Source organism: Anser cygnoides, chromosome 17 (genome assembly GCF_040182565.1).
Source record: "Anser cygnoides isolate HZ-2024a breed goose chromosome 17, Taihu_goose_T2T_genome, whole genome shotgun sequence".
Lineage (NCBI taxonomy): Eukaryota > Metazoa > Chordata > Aves > Anseriformes > Anatidae > Anser > Anser cygnoides.
Genome location: NC_089889.1, coordinates 10,660,067 through 10,681,204, shown reverse-complemented (window position 1 = coordinate 10,681,204; position 21,138 = coordinate 10,660,067). Strand labels below are relative to the sequence as shown.

At 41.3% G+C, this 21,138-nt stretch overlaps 2 protein-coding genes and 1 long non-coding RNA gene across 7 annotated transcripts in view; 2 read left to right on the top strand and 1 right to left on the bottom strand.

Moving 5' to 3' along the window:
- Window positions 1–13,914, top strand: part of BCR (BCR activator of RhoGEF and GTPase) — a 101,963-nt gene extending 88,049 nt beyond the window's left edge. For all 3 annotated transcript variants that reach the window (XM_048064085.2, XM_048064087.2, XM_048064088.2), the window contains 7 exons: window positions 1,111–1,170; window positions 1,316–1,425; window positions 2,264–2,403; window positions 3,939–4,073; window positions 4,688–4,793; window positions 5,822–5,984; window positions 6,545–13,914. In XM_048064085.2, coding sequence (XP_047920042.2) covers window positions 1,111–1,170; window positions 1,316–1,425; window positions 2,264–2,403; window positions 3,939–4,073; window positions 4,688–4,793; window positions 5,822–5,984; window positions 6,545–6,634 — 804 coding nt within the window. In that variant the 3' untranslated portion in view covers window positions 6,635–13,914. The remainder of the gene's footprint in view (window positions 1–1,110; window positions 1,171–1,315; window positions 1,426–2,263; window positions 2,404–3,938; window positions 4,074–4,687; window positions 4,794–5,821; window positions 5,985–6,544) is intronic.
- Window positions 10,146–14,862, bottom strand: LOC136786549 (uncharacterized). Its single transcript, XR_010825513.1, has 2 exons — window positions 12,920–14,862; window positions 10,146–12,167 (listed from the first exon to the last, which is right to left on the bottom strand). It is a non-coding gene; the product is annotated as an uncharacterized lncRNA (long non-coding RNA).
- A 2,646-nt stretch (window positions 14,863–17,508) lies between these two features.
- The window catches only part of SPECC1L (sperm antigen with calponin homology and coiled-coil domains 1 like), a 70,036-nt gene continuing 66,406 nt past the window's right edge, over window positions 17,509–21,138 (top strand). The window contains exon 1 of one of the 3 annotated variants that reach the window (XM_066978884.1): window positions 17,509–17,662. Coding sequence is in view for 1 of the 3 variants with exons in the window: in XM_013173621.3 (XP_013029075.1) it covers window positions 18,286–18,311 (26 nt within the window). In the remaining 2 variants the exon portion in view is untranslated. Of the gene's footprint in view, window positions 17,663–17,899; window positions 18,312–21,138 lie in introns of those variants that run through there. The other 2 variants (XM_013173622.3, XM_013173621.3) reach the window with 2 other exon arrangements.

Below are 21,138 nucleotides of genomic sequence, written 5' to 3'. Positions count from 1 at the left end.
TTGAATGGTCCTGTGATGAATGAAGTTTGAATGAATTCAAACTTTTTAAATGCCCAATATCTAAAGCTTACAAATTACTACAGAATAGAAAAATGTGAGAGCTTAATACAGAGCTCTTTTTGTGTCCACTGTAGTAAGGTGTGGGTTTTTTTTGACTATGTGTCTGTCTGACATTCCTGTGTTAATTCTATTGTAAGCCTAGACAGGTCAGACGGAATTAGACTTAGTGAAAAAGACAAAGTTGTTTTTTAAAGAGGAGACAGATAACTCTTCACCTGCTCTTGATTTTTGGAGCAGATGTTTGTGGATGTTTTTTGTGCTTTTTTAAACTAACAAATTACACAAAAGTTCTGCTTTTCAGCACAAGAGAACTGATACAAAAGGTCATAACCTTTTCTTGTCAGCTTTGAATGCTTCGGTGCTTACATTTAATGAACTTTTTTGATTGTTGAAACTATGAGAAGGCTTCCCAAACTGAAGTAAAGCATACAAGTACACATGGATGGACAGTTTCCTGTGTATATGTACATACCTCAATTTCTGATACCATTTCTGAACTTTGAAAATTAGTTTCAAAGCCTCTTTTATGAAAGAAATCGGAAAACAAATGAGATTCCCTCAGAGTTATGGGGACCTGCAGCTCCTTGGGAGAGAGAGGAAGACAAATAGTTTTCCTCTATTTCAGATCAGCCTTATTTTCAAAAATCTTGCTTCCCTGTTTCTGACTCCTAGCCCTTTGGGATGGGACAAATTTGGCTGTCTATTCATGTACTACAGCAATAAATGTAGTCTTCCTGTCTCTGAAATGTGAGGTTATTAGCTTTCATATATTGATTTTTCTCACTGAACTTTCCTTTGTTGTTGAGCAGATACGGCACACATGTTGCTGGATTTTCCATGCAAATGGGTTATCAGCCTGCTTAGAGAATGGCACGGTATCTGAGTATCCTGTTACTCAAAACTTGAGAAACCTTGACATGTGTCTTTCTTCTGTGGAAATGAAATAACACATTGAAAGTGGTAGAGCACTGCTCACTTACAGAAGCCTTCCAGGCTAGCTGACTTCTCAGAATCCTGTTCCTAGCTCATGGTAACTTCCATGTTTTTCAGCTGGACCCACAGGCGTTGCAGGATAAAGACTGGCAGCGCACAGTCATCTCAATGAATGGGGTAAGTACAGAAAGCAGAAGTTAGCACTGCTTCTGCACCTTTGATGTGGTTTATTACTTTGCTGTTCATTGCAACATTAAAAAAATTAAAAAAGAAAAAAAATAAAATGTTGTTTGAAATGTAACAGCTGTTCTCTTTTATTCAGGTTGAAGTGAAGCTGTCGGTGAAGTTTACCAGTCGAGAGTTTAGCCTGAAAAGGATGCCGTCACGGAAACAGACAGGGGTCTTTGGGGTCAAGATCGCTATTGTCACCAAGTGAGCTGATGGGTTGAATTTCTCCTTATTGCTTTTCTAGAAAGCCAATTAGCCAGCGGGTTGCACCTGTCTTTACCCCACTGAGGGATTTGTCAGTACAGTCTGCTTCACTTGAGTAGTAGTGCAGATGGCTGTTGCTGCAGAAGGGAGATGGCGTACGTTTTGTGAGCTTCATTTTTTGCATGGCTCAAAAAACAACATGCGCACAGGCTTGGAAACCCAGGGTTGTTTGCTTTCAGCATATCACTTTTCTGAGTTCCGGAAATGCCCCTTGCCCTTTTAGTCAGTAGTTTTTGACTTGGTCACAAATTTCCAGAGCCACTAAACAGTGATATTTCCTTTCCGTAATCGGAAACGTTCAAGTTTTTTGGATCCTGTTGTATTGTTTTAACCCCTGATCTTTTGTCATGAATTGTTTGCCAGAAGAAACCTGTTTGTTCCATCAAATAGTTTGGGAAGTGTGGTATTTCCTCCCTCTGGAACTGCATTAGTCTGAAAGCACCAGTGTTGCTATGTAGCCAGGGGCTGTTTGGGAATCCTGGGATTACCTGGGCCGAGAGGGAGACTTCTGGGGCACTAGGACCCGGCCAGAAGCTCTAGCACTCAGGGCAAGCTGCACTGCAGCCAGAGCCAGGCTGAGACCTCAGAAAACCCTCTCCAGTTTTAAAAGGAGTTTTTCAGCTCAGTTTTGATTACCTGCTTAGACTTTCTCCCACCCTGTTGTTCAGAAGAGGTCTGCACAGCAAAGTGATGGGTGATTTCAGCCAGCTTGGCTGGCCGAGGTAACAGGAATTGAGGGCATGGGCTATACTGAAGTCTTCTATCTGGCTTTCTTAAGGAGAGAGAGATCAAAGGTGCCTTACATAGTGCGCCAGTGTGTGGAGGAGATAGAGCGACGTGGGATGGAGGAGGTGGGCATCTACCGTGTCTCTGGGGTTGCAACCGATATCCAGGCTCTGAAAGCTGCCTTTGATGTCAGTAAGTATTTGCGTCTGATGTTTTCCTTTGTGCTGTGAGAACCTGCATGAGCTCCCTGTCAGATGGCTGTGCTATTTTAAATCTTCTGTTCCCCAAGAAGCATTAAGAGGTAGAGATTTTCTCTCACAGAGAATCATTTTAACCCTGGCTGCATGTTTTATTAATATTCTTCAGCTACAGATATGACCCAAGACATACAACGGGATGGATCCTCATACCAAATAACACATTTGTTATTCCTCCCAGCAGACATGACGTGGTGGGTTTGCATGCCTTGCCAAGGCTTTGTAAATGGCAGATACCTTCCTCAGGGGAAGCAGCAGCAATCAGAAGCTGTAATTTTCCTTATTGCTGTGAGGTCTCCAAATTAATAGAAGTCCTTGAAATTGTTTGAGAATGTTTTGTGAAAGTAGGCCAGAAAAAAATAATATTAAAAAAATCTAAGCTTGGCTGGGAAGAACAGGGTGTTTACCAAATTGAAGATGCAAGGTCAGGGCTCTTGATTTTATTTTATTTTTTTTTCTTGACTCTGTGGCTAGATTGATGTGTGCAGACTATAAAATCAGATACCAGCATTTGTAAAACCTTCCTTGATCTTGTGCAGAAAAGTGCTCCGTAGTGCTCTGCATTTAAAGGAATGACATGTGTGTCCCAAAAGGCATCCAAAACCAGGCAGATGAAACACCTCCAGATTGCTGTGGTACAAAAAGTGAAATTTCTGCCTTACTTCCAGTCCCGCATGGTGACCTAAGGACCACTGAGCTCTCTTTTGATGCAAGTGGTCATGAGGTCTAGGCCTGGTGCCTGATTTCACCCTTTCTGCACTTTGTTCATTGTTGTTGTTTGTTTGTTTGTGAAATTTCTTCATTCCTGTATTTTCTTTTCAACCCCCTTAAGCTACTAAAAACATTGATTTATGAATCCTCAGTAGTGCAAGTAAAGTAAGGGTGTTTCATATTTTGAAAAACAACTTATGTGCATTTACATTAAATGGTGTTTTGCACTAACCTTCATTAAACCCGCACTGGCTCTGCTGGTTGATCTGTTTGTTTTTGGCAAAGGAGGTGGTTTTGTTGTTCTTAATAGCATCAGAACTGAAATGCAAGCCCTGAATTGCCTGTGTTCTTTAGCTACACTCAGTGGGGAGTTAGACAGCCTCAGAGTCTCTTATTCTAAGCTGTTTGAGGCAGGGAATTGGAATAACAACTGTGGTCATTAACAAGAAGTTGAAGTGCATATAAATACAGTCATGCAGAGCCTGTTCCAGATCAGGCCCATTGCTGGCGCAGCATAACTAACCCTGGGTAGTGTGAACTTCCCTCTAGTTAACTTTAAGCTGGAAATTGTTTGCAGTCATTTGTGCAGCACTTCTCAGTTATCAGAAGTTAGCTCATTTAATCCGGAGAAATGTAAACAGGAAAAATCTCAGCTGTTTGGGCAAAGACAATGGATAAACAAAGAGAGTCAAAGCAAGCAAAAAAGTGAATGCAAGACCAGCAGTTTATTTACCCTACTTCCCCTCTTCCCTCTTTCAGATAACAAGGATGTGTCAGTGATGATGAGCGAGATGGATGTTAATGCCATTGCAGGCACGTTGAAACTGTACTTCCGAGAACTACCTGAACCACTCTTTACCGATGAACTGTACCCCAACTTTGCGGAGGGCATTGGTAGGTAGTAGCAGAAATAACCCTTGATAACCAGCATCTGTGTTAAAGACACTCTCCTGTAGGAGGCTGCTCCTGAAGCAGTACAAAAAACGTATTGATAATGTTGGACAGAAGCCTGGAACAAGCTGTAAGGGAAATGAAAAGGAGCTCAGAAATGAGCTCTGGAATGATGTCTTGCACCAGGTTTGATGATGGGCAATCACCATGCTTTTTTATAAGTCGAAAATGTCCAGGTTTCTGAAGGGTGGGTTAAGAATAGAATGACAGCCTACTTGTTGAGGTTGTGCGTATTGGTTTTTCCTCATTCGGTCTTCCAGGGAAGTCCTTTTTGGAGGGGATATACCTTGCAATATATTAATGCAGGGGAAAACATCCTAATGAAAAGATCCTAATGAAATGTCTGAAAGCATTTGAACTGCTTGAGGGAAAAGGATTCTCTTTCTACCCCTCTAAGAAATAAAAGGAAAAGATCCAGTGCAACTCTGACCTTCCAACCCATGATGCAAGTACAGTCCATTCAGGACCATCCATATCTGTTGGTTTGGTAAATTATGCAGTCAGTCAAATTCTCATTCACTGCCTACGGTGATGTTTTATTATTTTCTGTCTTGTAGCACTTTCAGATCCTGTTGCAAAGGAAAGCTGCATGTTGAATCTATTGTTATCACTTCCAGAACCCAACCTTGTGACATTCCTTTTCCTTTTGGACCATTTAAAAAGGTAATATTTGGATCCTTTAAATACCTATTTAATGCATAAAACAACCTTATTTTGGAAAGTGGAGCCTGTTCCTTGAACATACACTGAATCAGGCAAATAAAAAAGCATTTGCAGATTTGCTGTGAATGCTCATCAGGTAACTATTGTCTCATGCTCGTTTAGTGAAGCGCTAAACCTTGAATTCCATTCTCACTGAAACCAGAAAGATTAGAACTGAAGGAAAGGGGTAATAAAAAGGTCTCAGGGCTTATCTAGTGCAAATGCAAATTCCTGCTGCAATATCTCTGCAAAACTGCACCTGTATCTGGAAAGGTTTTAGTGTAAACTGGGAAGCTTTGTCTGTGTTTAAGGACTTGTGAGTCCTGTCTCAAAAGGTGTTGCAATCTAACATGGTATGTCTTTACAATTCCAGTTTTGTCCTTCTGCTAACTGGAGTTGTCAGTTCCATGCTTAGACTAGTCTTTCTGATCTTGTCTATGTCTTTGTAATTTGGTTGTAACTGTGAAAAAAATTTCCATGCGTTTGATAGTAATAAAATAAATGTGTTTAATATATACACAGCATTTTAATTTACATTGTATTGTACACACCAGAGACTGTCACTGCAAAGATGAGAGATGATCTTGTAACTGAGGTTCTGGATTAAATTCCAGGAAATCTGGGTTTGACTTGTTTCTGCTGCGGACTTCTGTGCCCTTAGGTAAATTTTTTACCCTATGTGCCTCAGTTGCTCACTTACAAAACTGGCATGAAAAACATTCCTTTATTCCTATCCCATTTTTGTCTGACCAGACAATAAGCAGCAGTTTCTTTCCCAAGTAAGCTGTGTCTGTAGAATGCCTAAGACTGTGGCTGTCAGATCAAAGAAATGCTTATGCATACAGTTAATTTGGGGACAGAGAGAGTGCTTGCTTCAACGTCTATACCAAAAATTTTTACAAAAGGAATAAATATGTTTTTGTACTTAAGAACACTTCCAAAGTTAGATATTTATAAAGATCCACCTTGCCTGTTTTTTCTTCTCCTAGGGTTGCTGAGAGGGAAAGTATCAACAAGATGTCCCTGCATAATCTTGCAACTGTCTTTGGACCAACACTGCTCAGACCTTCAGAGAAGGACAGTAAAATTCCTGCTAACCCAACCCAGCCTATAACAATGACTGATAGTTGGTCACTAGAAGTCATGTCCCAGGTAAAATGCTAAATGTGCTATTGAATATTTTGAAGACAGTAGCTGGGAAACTGCAGTCCTCTAGAAAGGCGTAGTTCAGCTGTCTTTTTTGTTTCAATGAAGGTTTTTCATACACAACTTTCACCTCAACACAGACATTTTAGACTGTTTATAGAACTGTGTTTTTTCAGGCAGTTCAGTTTGCATCTGTACAAATAGAGCTTTATGTGAAAAAATGTCACAACACACACATCCTGCATTCTTTGTTAGCGCATAGTAAGATTGTTGAGAACTGTCTCACAGTGCTGTATTTCTAGCCTAGGATAAAGGGATGGTCTGTTTTTTTCCACGATGCTCCTCAACACATAAGCCATCTTCACTGATACACAAAAAAAACATCCTTGATAGATTCAGCCTTGGCCCTTGCTTCTTCTGAAGGCAGTGCAGAGAATTGGAGCACAGAGCTGTTAGCTCATCAGCAAGTTTTGCACTTTCTTTATTGAGTGATAGCAAATCCAAAATAGCCAGGATGAGAATGAGTTAAAAGGGTTTTATTTTTACCTCTTTCATTCTCTTTCCAGGTTCAAGTCCTTCTGTACTTCCTGCAGCTAGAGACCATCCCTACCCCAGACAGCAAGAGACAAAGCATTCTCTTTTCCACAGAGGTATAAACGCCTGTGATACCAACAGGACTCAAAAAACTGCTCTTGGCATAAATCTGCCTCTCCGGAGAAAAAGAAGACTGGTGTTTCTTCAGACATTTCTGGCCTGTTCCTGTCCTGGGGAATTATGGCCCTCAGTGCTTCTGTTGTTTGTTAACCAGAGACAAGCTGAAGAGAAAGGAGAAAAATCTCTACTTTTGATCAGTAGAACCAGAAAGAATTGAACTGGAGATAGAGCTGTGCGGAATCTCCACTAGAAGGAGCAATAGACACTTGAACAAACGCACCACAGAGTGTGGCTGTTATTCTTGTTGGAAATGTGACAGAAGGTATTCCTCATTTTATGGATTTATCATAAAGAAACTTCAAGATTTCTACTGGACCACTTGATAGGATACCCTTTTTTGGGTGAGGGGGAGTTAAAAGATCTATCACAACTGTGTCTTTAATAACTGCTGTTTTTAAAGTACTGTTCTAGGCCACAAAAATAGCATTGCTTTGCAAGAAGAGGAGAGAAGGGAAGGGTCTGGGATCTAAGATTACCTCCTCAGAAATTCAAGTCTTGATTTGAACAGGGTTCTAAAGAAATGGAACAGTTTTGCATACAACTAGAACTTTTTCTTTTTTGTCTTGCCCACCCCCTCCCCTGCAAATGTTTATACAAACTCTAGGGAAGGAGATGCCCTGCTCTCGCCTATGTTGCACTTCAGATGTTTGGTTGGGGGGGGGGGTTAAGGTACCCAGACCCAACAATGTTACAGTATAAATAAATACAGCAAATTAAAGAAAGGCAGGGAGTATTTGAGTCGGTGCTTTGTGATTGTGTTGTTTGTTTGCATATAAAAGCAGGAGCAATACTATCCAGAGAGGATTGCTGAATTCCTTGGACCCTGCCAAACTTAATGAAAATTAATTGGGAAGGCTGTTGATTTCCAACACTCCAAAGAAATTATGTTATCATTGCAAAAATAATTGAAGCATTTCTGGACAAAACAAATTATTAGTGGCTATCAGGTTGGCTGGCTGCTTACTCCAAACTTCTGTCATAACAGCTTTTTATTTGTTTGTTTTGATACTTGAATTTTTGGAGGCTTTGTACATTGCTTCTACAAGAGTCTTTTTCTGATAGATATAAATACTTTGATAAAATATGTCAGAATGTACTTTATGGACAACCTAGCCAGTAGCATGCATGTGTATTCTTCAGAAACTTCAACCTTGTTTTAAATAAGGGCAGGGACGAAATTTCTGTGGAACTACATACAGCAGTACAAAAGGTCTAGCTAAATACTAGCTTTGAGTTTTCCTGCCTAACTTGGTTAAAGCCATGGGGGTTACATAGGCATAAAGGGCAGCAGTATTTGTCTAGGGAATTGAAAGCATAATCTAATTGCTTAATCCAGAGCAAAGTATTCTGGCTATGAAACAGTTGTGCCAAACATCTTGGGGGAGGTGGGAATTATTCCATTTTCATAAAGTACTCCAGCCCCCTTTACTTCCTACCCAGTTATGCAGCATCCAGTTAGCGGCAACCATCCATCATCCTGGCAAGAAGAAAAGTGCAGCTCAAAGATGAGGAAAGGAATCAGCAAGGGAAGAAGGAGGGAGGGACGGATTTTGAAAGAAGTAATTGGTATAGTTAGGTTGTCAACATCATTTGAGTGGAAATACCATGAAGAAAGCAACCCTCGTTATGCTGAATTTCACGTTTTCTGATGATGAGTAATCTGCAATCTCTCAATTAGAAAAACAAAACCCAAAACAAACAAAAAGAACAACAATATAGTAATAATAATAATAATAATAAAACAAACAAACAAACAAAAGAGTCTTTCAAACAAATGGAAAGAAAAAATAATGGAAGGGAAATGGTTTTGTAGTCAATGTAATTCTGACTGCTGCATAATATTAGAAACTATTGTACTGTGAAGTTGCAAATTCAAAAAGGAACAAATAGAAATTCCAATTTTGTGAGTATATCAACATTTTGCATGCTTTGTAAGGATCCTTATAGGAATTTAATATTGCTTAGTATCCCTTCTTAGGTCTGGGAGCAAACTTCTTCGTAATGTAATGTACAACTAGAAATTCCTTCTCTATTGTATGTATTTCCACTACATTCCAACTTCTGAACCCAGAAAACAGAAAAAATGTTTATAGTAGGAGGTGCTTTTTGGGGGAGGGAGGGAATGAAGGCAAGGAAACTTGAAGGCTTAAATTTTTTATATTTAATTTCTTTTTGCCTTTTTGAAGGTAAAAATTAGTCACAATCTTGCAAATTTTTGACTTAAGAAAAGTCATGCAGACCAGGAAACCATGCTCAGTGGTTTGGGTTTTATGTATTTGTTCTCATTTTTCCATAGCAGTTCTGTAACAATCCTTTGACTGCTAGCTGCATACCTACCCATTCCAAGCTGTTGTTTGGTATATTTGACACAGTAGCACTGTTGTTAACTTCATTAAAAAGAAAAGATAAAAATAAAAATTAAAAAACACAAAACAAACAAAAAACAACAAACTACACCAGGTGGTTGGGTGATAGCCTTTTCCTTTTGGTGTTTAGAATTTGTGGCTGCTCTTTGCAGTGTTGAAACTGGAAAGCAATACCATAATGACTGTGCCAATTTACTTTTGCCCAACTTTTTAATTTTTATTTATATAGGAAGTTAATTTTAATATTAAATTACTGATCTATAGTATGTAACCATGAGAAAATAGCTTTTGCTTTGGTTACTGTTACAGGTTGTTGCTTTTAGTCTCTCATTACAATGCTCAGTTCTAATGTAACATTATCTAACATGCAGGCATGTGGATCAGGGAAAAAAAAGTTAATTTAACTTAACCCGTTAATTATTTCTGTTAAGTATGAATATGTTTTCCCCAAAGCTGGTAATTTTGGGCTGGAAAAGATAGCACATCTTACTGCTAATGATGAAATCATGGACTGATTTGAAATATGAGAATTGATTTCTTGAATTTCCTTTAATTTTGCAATCAAGCTTTTTCAAACAGACTTACGTTTTCAGAAATCAAGAATCTCCAAAAGGCTTTTCTTTTCCCAGGGATGTTGTGGGTGTGCTTTTTTTTTTTTGAACTTTGTTGTGGTTTTAATAAGCCTTATCATATTTAAACATAAAGGGACTTGCAACACTTGGCTTTAGAGAAGGCCTTCTGATTTCTATGCTTATGTATTCGCTTGTGAGTTGTGTCAGAAAACCTAACTCTTCCTTTTTCTGCATTAAAAGGTACAATATAACATATGAGCAAACTAGCAAAACATTACCCTTTAAATGTGCACTGGAAGTTTATATTCGCTCTGATTCTAGTGTATTGGAGAGACCTTTCTAAAAATGTAGCTTTCAGCTACGTCAATGTGAAACATTAAAACTTTCAACCAAAACTTTTCAGGTGATTAGGATAGTCTGTGTATCTCCAGTTTAAGGAGAGGAGTAAGCATCCATTTCCTGGCATTTAAAAACTATTTTAAAACTCTCACAGATTTTTTTTAACACTGAATGTGTTTTTAAATTAAAAAAAAAAAATAAGGGAAAGAGTTTTAAAGATGGTCAAGAAATAACAATTACTAGGTCAGTCTCAGCTTTGTGTGTTATGTGTGCTTTTTATGGGAGGAAAGTGTCTGAAACCAAATCGAAACACATCCATTAAAATGCTGCTGGTGTTCTTTATTCTTGCACAATTTTAACAAGTTGACGTAGTAGCTAAGCTATTTCAGGCTGTATTTTAATGCTGCTATTTTTTAATGTATCAGCTAAGGGCAAAATACAGCAGTGCATTCACTATATTTGCTGATGCCCACTGCCTGCCTTGATTGTGACTTCCACTTGCTAATCGAAGGCAATCAGCATGCACCATATGAAGCAAAACTGCAACATTTTTTGTTGGCCACTAGGTGGTGGAACCACAAAGTATGTTTATGGGAGATGCAGTATTTTTACAGTTTATTCTTTTTACCTGTTTTAAAATGTGTTTTACAGTTGTTTATGTTAGTTTTCTATGAGTTTATTTAAACAAATGTACTGTTCTGTAAAGCATACATGGATTTCCAAATTTGCTTGTCACCCCTGTATAACACTGGAAGGCATGACAACATGTTCTTTATCTTAATGTGCCATTCTTTCAAGTATGTATAAAATGTAAATCGACCAACATGGCTTTTAAAGATACTTAAAATATGATGGGAAAAAACAACAACAAACCAACCCTCTCTGATTCCTCACTTGTTAATCCTTCCTTTTGTTTCAGTGCTTGTTGATCTACTGAGGCAATACTGTACCATGTGGCATTGTTATTATGAAAATTTTAGGAAGAAATGGAAAGTCTTGTAAGAAGGGCCTCTACCCATTCCCTTTTGACTTTATTTCAAGAATACAGGGACTTGCAGTAACAGAAGATTCATACATTCATGCTAGATTTAAGGGATTTGCTTCATTCGAAGAAAAATCTGAAAAGACAAGTAGATATGATCAGACAAATCAAATTTTTGGTGTAGTTAGTAAGTCAGAAACTTGTTCATTCCCTTTTAAATTTGTAGTCCAGGTATGTTTTTCTTTGTAAGCTTTGCTAACATTCTGATAGTACTGTAGTCTGAAAAATAAATCTGATACTGTCCGCTCCCTTTAACGTAGGGTACGTGCAACTGAGATGCTGGAGCTTTCAAATGAGTATTAGCAATTCTCCATTCTGAACTAGAATGAAATGAATGTTCAGAATTAAGTACATGCATCATCCTTAAAATCAACAGAAGCTCTAAACGAAGCACAACTGGAAAAAAAATATAATTAGGAATCACTCAGATTACATCGTCTGGAACTGTATAGAGCACAAATTCTCCTTTCAAGTTACAGAAGAAGGCCTGTGCCCCAGATACTGTGAGCAAAGACTATCTTGCCAGTAAATAAACATTAATATAGGAACGCTAGGAATTCAGCCACTGTAGCCTCCCAGTTCTGACGTGCTGCAATCCCTTTCTTGCTACTGAAAATTCACAGTTCAGTGCTAAGAAAGCAAAGCTTATCACCTGCTCTCTGCATTTTTTCCCCTGTGGAAATAGATAGGGAAGAACAATAGAGTCCATGTATTAGCAAAGGTGAAACACCACTGCAAAGGAAAATGCTAACAAAACCAGGAAGTTATACTATAGTTTAAGCTAAAGTCTGCTTCTGGGCTGCAAGTCTAGGATACCGCAACATACTATAGTGATAAAATGGTTGAAACAGAAGGACCAAAGCAAACAGGAGCGTATGTGTTATCTTGATTCTCCTTCACTAGATTTAGGCCTTCTAGGTGAAGCAAATATGTAAATGCTACTGCCAAGAATTAGAAAATTATTAAATGGCTTAGTTTGCCGCCACTGTTGATTCTTCTTGTGTTTCCATGTTATAGCAGAATTGGAGGAGACAACTGTAAAAGCATGCAGGGGACCCGTGTAAATACTTGCCTCGTCACTTACTTTCTACTGTCAGATTTCACTTTTCAGTAGGAAAGACCCCCTCCTTTTCCAACAGCAACCATGTCTTCTATTCTGTGGAAACAGCCACCGCAGCAGGAGGTTCAGTTTATAGCAGGGCTATTCCTTAAGGAAACTAAAATATTTCCAGTCTTCTGGTTCAGAATGTACCAAGTACTGCTAAAGCTCTGGGCTTGTGCAGGCCTGTTTTGCAAGTATAAATAAGATTCTATTCTTTTCACCTGTTCAATTAATATGATTACAGAGTGCCCAAGCCTAGCAGAAGTGTTTGCTTTACTGCTTGGTTGTGACTGCAGTCACGCTCAAATCATCTTGTCAAAATTATTCATCAGAATGGAGAATTATTTTTGGATTTTCCACAATAACTTTTGTTTGCGTAATAATTGCAATCTCTTTCCCCAATGGTAAGGTGTTCTGAGATTCCAAGGCATTCTACAGATTAATCATTTCTCTAATCTGCAAAATGTTACAAGACCAGTCTATGCCACCGTGAATATATGGAAGAGAATATAGCAGCTTCCCGCAGATAACCCAAAAGGAGTATCGCAATGGGTGGAGCCCCTCCAGTGAGCAGATGGCCTTGGTCCTTAGAGGCTCGCATCTCCCCTGGGGCAGTTTGAGTGAGGCCCAGAAGGCAATTATGGGATAAGACTCATCCAGTTCCTTCCTTATAGTGCCTAATTGAATTATCAAAATCAAGTCTACATAGACAAGCTCAAATTTCCTCCATTTCAGTCCCATTTTGGGAGAAATTGGGACTACGCTAACTTCAGGGATCACAGAAGTTGCTGAAAACTGATGTATACCTTAAGAATCTCCCATATGCTAGTAATGCGATGTAAATGCTGCCATAGCAGAAGAACATTGCTTCATAACAGCCTCTTCCAATGTATTCACTCCCTGGTCTCTTCTTTACTGCTTCTCACAGCCTAGGAGAAATCTTACATCAGGCTTCAGAGTAACATGCAAAAACTTGTAGAATTGCTAAGTAATTTGGAATCCTGGATAAAACTTACCTGTGCAGGAACAGATCTTTCAAAAGGTGGGATATCAGTACTAAAAGTGGTAATGAACTATCCAAGGCAGCAAAAAGAGGGTAAGGAATCTTCCTGTTGGATGACTGAGAACACCACAATGAAATGGTGAATTTAAGTACGAGCTCACAGCAGGACACTGTGAAATGTTGTCCTTTCTGTGTCTGTCTAGCTAAAACCATGAAACTAAGCCTTCTCTTGCCTATGTAGGTTGTGTAGTTTGTTCTTATCTCTAGTATTACAAGTGTTTATAATCCATGAAGAATTCCAATGAAAGGAGATAATAAGACTATTTATTTAAATATAAATACAATTAAATTATATAATTAGTGCTAAATTATCAGGTGTAGAAGAAAAGCAACTTGTTATTGTTTGGATAATTTTGGATTTCTTCAGAGTTAATATTGTTGGCATTGTTTTAACTCTACCATGTTACAGAGTCTGTTTTTGACATTTTATACTGCTGTTGTCAGTGCTTCAGTATCATAGTGCTCTGTTTTTGAAAAGACAACCTAATCCTAATAGCTTAATCCTGAAAGGTGTTGAAACAGTACTGCTAAACATCTTTCAGTTTAGGCCCAAAGAGAGGAAAAAAGGAAGGGGGAAAAAAGGGGAAAAAATAGTAATTCAGGATTTTTTTTTTTTAATATTCTGAGATAAGTGGTAAGAAAAAGGGACACAAAAACTGTACTTGGGGGAAAAAAAAGTCTAAGGCATTTGTAGCCTTTCTTTGTACACAATGTTAAATAAAATCTCCTGTACCTGTTTGTCAGGTTCTTTGGGTCTTATTTAATTAAAAACTGGGCCTACATTAAACTGAATGTGTCAATTGCATTTGATTGAGTTTGCTAGAGGTAAGGAAATTACCACTGGTGTTTCAAAATGAAAGCTATTTTATGTTTTACAAGGTAAAAGCTGTCTTACTTAAGTAAAAGCTACAGGTTAGTACAGGGTCCTTGCTGAATTAAACTAAAGCAATTATGACATACACAAACAGCTTGTGTGGAAGGGAGGAAGTAGCTGGGCAAAATGATACGTTATCAGGTCTGTATCAATCCTTTTGTAGGAGTATTCCCTCAAAATGCAGCCAGTCTCAAACCCCATCACTTTACATCTTTGTGCAGAGCATGTTAGCTGTAGTTACATATTTGCTAAGAAATCAGCTTCAGCCTCTGGTTCTTTAAATGTTACATTAAATTAGCATTTGGTAGTAACCAATGTGGAAATTTAATCCGTTATTTAAATCAACTTCTCTCTGTGCTTTATTTAAATAAAATGTTGTTTAAATAATTAATGTAATTAAAGTACATTTATGTTTTAATAAAGTCCAAAATTAGTACAAAATATAAACCCCTCTAAAATAAATATCTGATTGAAAGTTCATAAACTGATTCTCATCCAGTTGGGATCACAAGGTCATGTCTCAAATGCAACATCCAAATTAGAGAAAAAAAAAAGTTGTTAAAGCTACACTGAAATGAGATGCAAGTCAAGAAAAAATGCGTCGTGCCCACCCCTAAATTGGGAAAAGAAGGGGAAACTCAGAGAATATTACTAATACTTCCTGCCCATGGTGTATCTGTGTAATATAATTTCAAAACAGTTTTCACGTAGCTTCAACGTGGAATTGTTCTGCAAAATGACCCTCACTCAATTAGAAAGCTTATCTCTGTAGTTCTACCACACTGAATGTTACCAGGATACCCCTGAGCGAGCCTGGAAGGTGTTGCGTCCTGCCCCTAGTGCTGGCTCCTTACCAGGGTCTTTGCTTACACAGCCATGCTCGTGCTGCATTAAACTCTTCACTGATTACCAGGTGGGTGCTTCTCAGCTGCTCCTAGCTCCTTTCTGCCATCTGAAGACCCTGGGTGAGCAGCACAGCTACTGGCGTAAGCTGAATCTCAGGGCACAAGCTTGAGGAAATTCAGCTGGTAGCCATTTACAGTAACTGCTTCTCTGTAACAAGAAAGAATTAAAACTTCAGGGTGCAAAACAACACAGGAGTGCCTAACTGTGGATGTTCTTGCAAATCGCTGCAGAGTCCACTCCCAAGCAGGTGGCTTTTCATTTTCCAGGCAGCACTTGTATTGCTTCCCGTGGCTCTGAGCAGGTTGCCCTGAGGTAGCCGCTGCTCAGAAGCCCTGCAGCATATAGCTATCCGTCTGAGACAGGATCGGCTGTACCTGCCCTGCTCCCGAGAGAGGCATTTGTCTGCTCTTTGTTAGAAGCCTCCAATTATGGAGATTCTGTAATCCTCTTGGGCAATCTAATCCACTGCATAACTACACTGAGAAAGTTTTCCTAACAGACAGTTGGAATGCTCTTGAAGGATACAGTGCTGCAGTATTATTATTTTTATTTTATTTTATTTTTCAGTGTCCTTTTAAGTTCCTGAACTAGATATTAGGTATATACATTGTCATTTAGCAGCTTGCTCATTCATTCATTGAGCTGAATGAACCACGTTTTGTTTCCTGCTAGAAAACAGAAAGCAGAACTTTGCGGGCTGTGAGAAATACATTGCACAAAACAATTACAGACATTTTTCACGTTCCCTAATACAGAAGTAATGCTGTCATTGGAATCATAGACTCATTTAGGTTGGAAAGGATCCTTAAGGTCATCAAATCCAACCATCAACCTGACACCGCCAAGTCCACAACCAAACCATGACCCTAAGCCCCACATCCACACAACTCTTAATTAACCCTAGGGATGGTGACTCCACCACTTCACTGGGCAGTCCGGTCCAATGCCTCATCCTCTCCACAAATTCTTCCTAATACACAATCTAAAACTCCCCTGGCACAACTTGAGGCCATTTCCTGGCATCCTATTACTTGTAACCTGAGAAAAGAGACTGCCCCCTACTTTGCTACAACCTCCTTTGAGGTGGCTGTGGAGCAATGGGTTCTCCCCTCAGCCTCCTCCAGTCTAAACAACCCCACTTCTCTCAGCTGCTCCTCATACATCTTGTCATCTAGACCCTTCGTTGTTTGTCTGAATGCATTCCAGCACCTCAGTGTCCTTCTCATAGTGAGGGTCCCAAACTGAACACAGCACTCGAGCTGTGGTCTCACCAGTGTCACGTAAAGACAATTACTTCTAGTCCTGCTGGCCCCAGTAACCCTTAGGATTCATTCCAAAAGCAGAAACACAGAACACCAGTTTTTGGAATATGTCATGGATCAGAAAAACCTACGGGAACGGCACTAGTCATATCGTTTCAACCCCAAATGGGAAATATCACTGAAGTGTAAAGGAGCTGTTTAATGTCAAACAAGCAAACCACATCCATGCAGCAACCTTCCAAGGGAATCCCTGCCAGCTAAGGAGGGGCAGATTGAGAGAAATGGATTGGGAAGGGCATCTAAATAAAAGACTGGTTTCATAAATAGATAAATAGGAATGTTTTCCTCACAAAGTAAATCAAACTATGTTGTAACATCTGGAAGCAAACATCATCTCAATTTTAAAGGGAACTCTAATGAAATCTAGATGTCATTTACTTTGATTTACAATATTAAAAATTAAATTTCACCCATGATAACAAGGGGACTGTAAATTATACTTGTCCTCACCGATCTGCAGCACTATGAATTCGAGGAAGGAATGTACCTCAGGGGAGAGGCTGTGATGCAATCTTGTACCAAAGTGTTTCTTTTGATAAAACAGCTGAATTGCTGGTGGGAGAGAGGCTTTACACCATGGTCTGAGCTAAACAGAACTCCTGACGGGGAAACTTTCACGGCGATGTGTCCCATCAGCACATTTTCTTAGTTGCTGTGCTCATAGCGCTTTCCAGCCAATGCCTGTAAATACAGACCGTGCTACACCTCCCACCAAAGCGCCAACGCTGTAATTTGAGTTTATGAACTGCAGCCATTCGGTATTCACAACAGCCAGACGTCCCTCATAGCCATGAGCCACAAACGTTGGCCTTTAGGAAGGAGCTACAAGCCTGGAAGTTCGCGTTCACACAGCTCTTGTAATCTGAGGAGACAAAGCCATTCCCTACAACCGCCTTCATTTACTCCTCGCTCCAAGGGAAGGCTGTAATTAACGCAATTAACGTAATTCTGTCCCGTCGGGCTAGCGCAGGGTGAAGCCCCCAGACCCCGTTCCCACCTGCCCCTCAGGTGCGGCGCGAGACGCCTCATCGCCCCCTCCCTCCTCAGGAGGCGCGAAGCTCGCAGCGCGCATGCGCCGCCCCTGACCGCGCGCCCCCTCCCCTCCAGCCAGGGCTTGGCGCCGGAGTGGGGGGGCAGTGGGCAGGAGGGGAGGGGGGGAGTTGGCGCCTGCGCAGTGCGGCGTCCCCGCCCGCGAGGGGAGGGGCGGGGCGGAGGGGTCGGTGCCGTGCCCGCGCGCCCCCTGCGCGCCCCCTGCGCGCCCCCTGCGCCTCCCACCGGCGGCGCGCGCGGCCCGGCCCCCCCCCCTCCCATCCCCCCCTCCCCTCTCGCTCCCCTCAGCCCGGGCCCGCGGCGCGCAGCAGCGGGGAGGAGGCGGCGGCTCCCGGTAAGTGCCGGGCCCACACGGCCCCGAGCCCGGCCGGGGGTGGGGGGGGGGCTCCTCTGGCGGCCGCGGCGGGGCCTGGGGGGCGGGCTCGGGCTGCGCAGCCCCTCAGCGCGCCGCGGGGAGCCCCTTCCCGCCCGGCCCGGGCTCCTCCTCCCCTCCTCTCTCTTCTTCTTCTTCTTCCTCCTCCTCCTCCCCGCCGTGCCCTGAGGGGCCGCCGTGCCGCCCCCAGGCCGTGACAGCCCCGCCGCCCCCTCCCCGTCGCCCATTTTGTGCCCGGCCCCCGGGCGCCGTGAGGTGACGGCGGGCGGCGGGGGAGGGCCGGGCGCGGGGCGGCGTTACCGAGCCGCGGGCTGAGCTCCCCGGGCCGTGTCCGCGGGGGGGATAACGCGGTGCTGCCGCTCCGGGAGCTGCGGGCTTCCCTCAGCATCTCGCCGCCCTGCCGGCGGGGGGTGGCTGGGCCGGGGACCGAAAAGCTGCTGGTTTGGGGCAGAAATGCGCGCTGCTTGCGGCTCCTCCGGGAGAAGAGCGTCGGGAAGAGCCGGAGGTTCTGCCGGAGGATGTAGCCTGAGCAAGCCCTGCTCACCCCAAAAACAAACACAGACCTGGTGCTTCCTGCTCATTTAATGGTATGGACTTTGGCTGCTGAAAGGTAGGCGAGCTGAACCCAGTGGCTGCTTCTAACGCTCCGTGGGTCGTAACGTAGTCCGGTAGCTCAAAATACAATTCCTCCTCCCTCCTCCAGTGGATTGTAATTAGGTAGTAACTAATAAAAAGGGAAAGAGCACTTAATTTTAAATAGTCTGAGATTAAAAGTGAGAAACTGAGACCGGAGTGTTCTTCTGATCCCTGTAACAATGCTGCTTAATTTTCTGTTAGTGGAAAAATCAGCTTCTAGGCTGGTGGATGGTGTGAAGGAAGAGAAAGGAAGACTTATGTTTTTCAGATGTCTTCATATGTCTGAAAAAGCATGTCTTTTTTTTGTTTATTGAATACAAGACATGGTTGTGGAGAACAAAACATCTCATCTGAATTGTTTAAACTTATCCATTTTCTGTCAAATACAGTGTCATCTAGTTAAACCCTGCAGTCCACGTTTCCCAATCCTTTTATCTACTCAAGACGTGGAGCAATGTGTGGATACGAATTTTGGTTTGGGTGTTGATAAAACGTCTGTGTTCTTACTTGAGAGGTATGAAGGGCTGTTTTATTAGAACCTGATGATGGTGGAGCATCACAGTGGGCAAACCTCCACAGGGATCTGCGGCTCCCATGGATTGCACTTCGTGCTGCACTTTGCAGCATAGCAGCGCGGTGCTGTTCCCCTTTCCCTTCCTTGTTCAAAGGCAGGATGATCCCTGTGGCCTTCCAGGAACGCTGCCAAAGGCAGCTTCTCCATCAGGCCTGAGGAGAGGCTTACAGGGATGTTCTCCTTAATGGCCGGTATGGCCATGGTAGCCCATCAAAGACAACTTGGTTGTTAGGCTGAGGTCTGGCACATGATCTTTATGTTGGTAAACGTGATCTTTATGCTGGTAAATTGTCAGCTTGGTCACTGGCGTGGCTGCACCAGGGCTGCCAGCATCTTCCTAAGTGCTGCCTGGGCATCATTCACAGGTGGCATGCACCAGGGCTTCTCCACGTGGGTGTGGGACGCGGCCACCCTTTCCTGGATGGGGCAGAGGGAAGGGTTTTGGCTGCACGTCACAGATCAAGCTGTGCAAGTTTTCCTTTGGAGTGGAAAACGATCTCTGGCCTCTTTTAATTACTAATGTAGACATAGCCACTGAGTTTGATAACTTTCTGTCTAAGTTCGTGTCGGAATTGTTATTTTTATGCTTCAAAAATGTCATTGTACATCATCTTATCTATTACTCAGTACAATTAATGTTTTAGGTATGAATAAATAAATACTAACAAAGAACATGATGAAGGGAAATAAATGTATGCCCTTTTTGCTCAAGTGGTACCATGAGAGAGAAAAAACACATTCTGGAAATTTCTTTCACTAACGTACTTCAGAAGTTCTTTTTTTTTTTTTTTTCCTTGATCTTGCAGCCTTGGAGCCTGTCTTGGCAACTAGGATCCAGTTTTAGGAACGTATAATACTATTAATATGACGGAATTGCTCAGTAGGAAAAACAGCATAAGAAATGTTATGCTTCTACTTACTCGACTTTAAAAATCACCCCATTTGATCTTATTTTTAGTCTTTATACTGAAAAAGGGAAAATAAGCGGGTGTAAGAGGCTGAGTTATATGCTTAATCGTAGCCTGAAGTGACTAGTCACAAGGAACATATTACTTGTTTCTTTTGAGCTTATTCCAACTGAAAACGATCAGAGAAAGCCACCATTTAGAGCACTTACCACTTTAATGCAGCCAGCAAGTAATCCTAGGATACTATCTCTTAGCAGATAAATAATTCATTGTTAGGGTTTTCGCACACATGCATGATTTTCTTGGGGAAAGAAGACTCCCTTAATGTAAGGACACTGGAACTTTTGATCTTTGTTGTTGTAAATAAATGTCTCAGGATAACTTAATTTTGCAAAGAACAGACACAAAAGGCAGAACCAGCAGCTTGCAAAATGACAAAAAGGAAGAGTAGTTCACAAACAAATGGTGAAATTAGTTAAAAAGAGACTTTCTAAAGGGATTTTGAAAAGTCTACAAGGTTTTGGTGCCTTAAAATAATAAAAACAAAAATCTGAACTTAAAGCTACCTTTTTTTTTTTTTTAACTTATTAAAGGGTAGTAAATACGCTCAATCAAAATTTAAAGAGAGAAAATATTCTTCTTTAAACTTTTACATTAAGACTTGATTTGACACTTAGGAAGGATGAGGCTTACTTTATTCTGAGCTAATTGTATTTTTGCTAATGATCAAGCTAACTGGTATATATAGCGACACTTTTATTTAGGAAAATAAACTGAACATCTACCTTCCAGTATTCAGATAGTGTTAAAAGTGAATGTATTTGATGACATCACCCTGCAAGTATTGGTATTTTTCTGATGCTGAAAATACTTTCTGGACTTTGGCTGTTTACCCAGTGTAGGATACGTATTTTGCACGTACACATGCAATGAATAATGATTTCCGAGGGGGATGCATTTTGGGGGGACGTAGAGCTTGACCAAGAGGTTGATGTTCATATAGCACTCCCTGAAAGTTTCTGTGTGCTCAATACAACTCACTACACAATCTTAATTAAAAGCACACATGGTGGTTTTGGCAGAGGGAGCCTTCTTGAAAGTTCGGCTGCAGAATTTCTTTGCTGTGTGAGAGCTGGTGCTGGAGAGAGTCCTGCAGCATGCTCGCTCTGCGTTGCTAAAACATTGGCAGTGTTCGTATGGACAAGCCTTAACTGACACAGACACGCTTACGGGAGTGATGTATCGGAGCCTGGCTTCTTCCAGTTAGCCATAGGATTTCATTTATTTATTTTCACCGAGTTGCCAAGTTGTACTGAGCT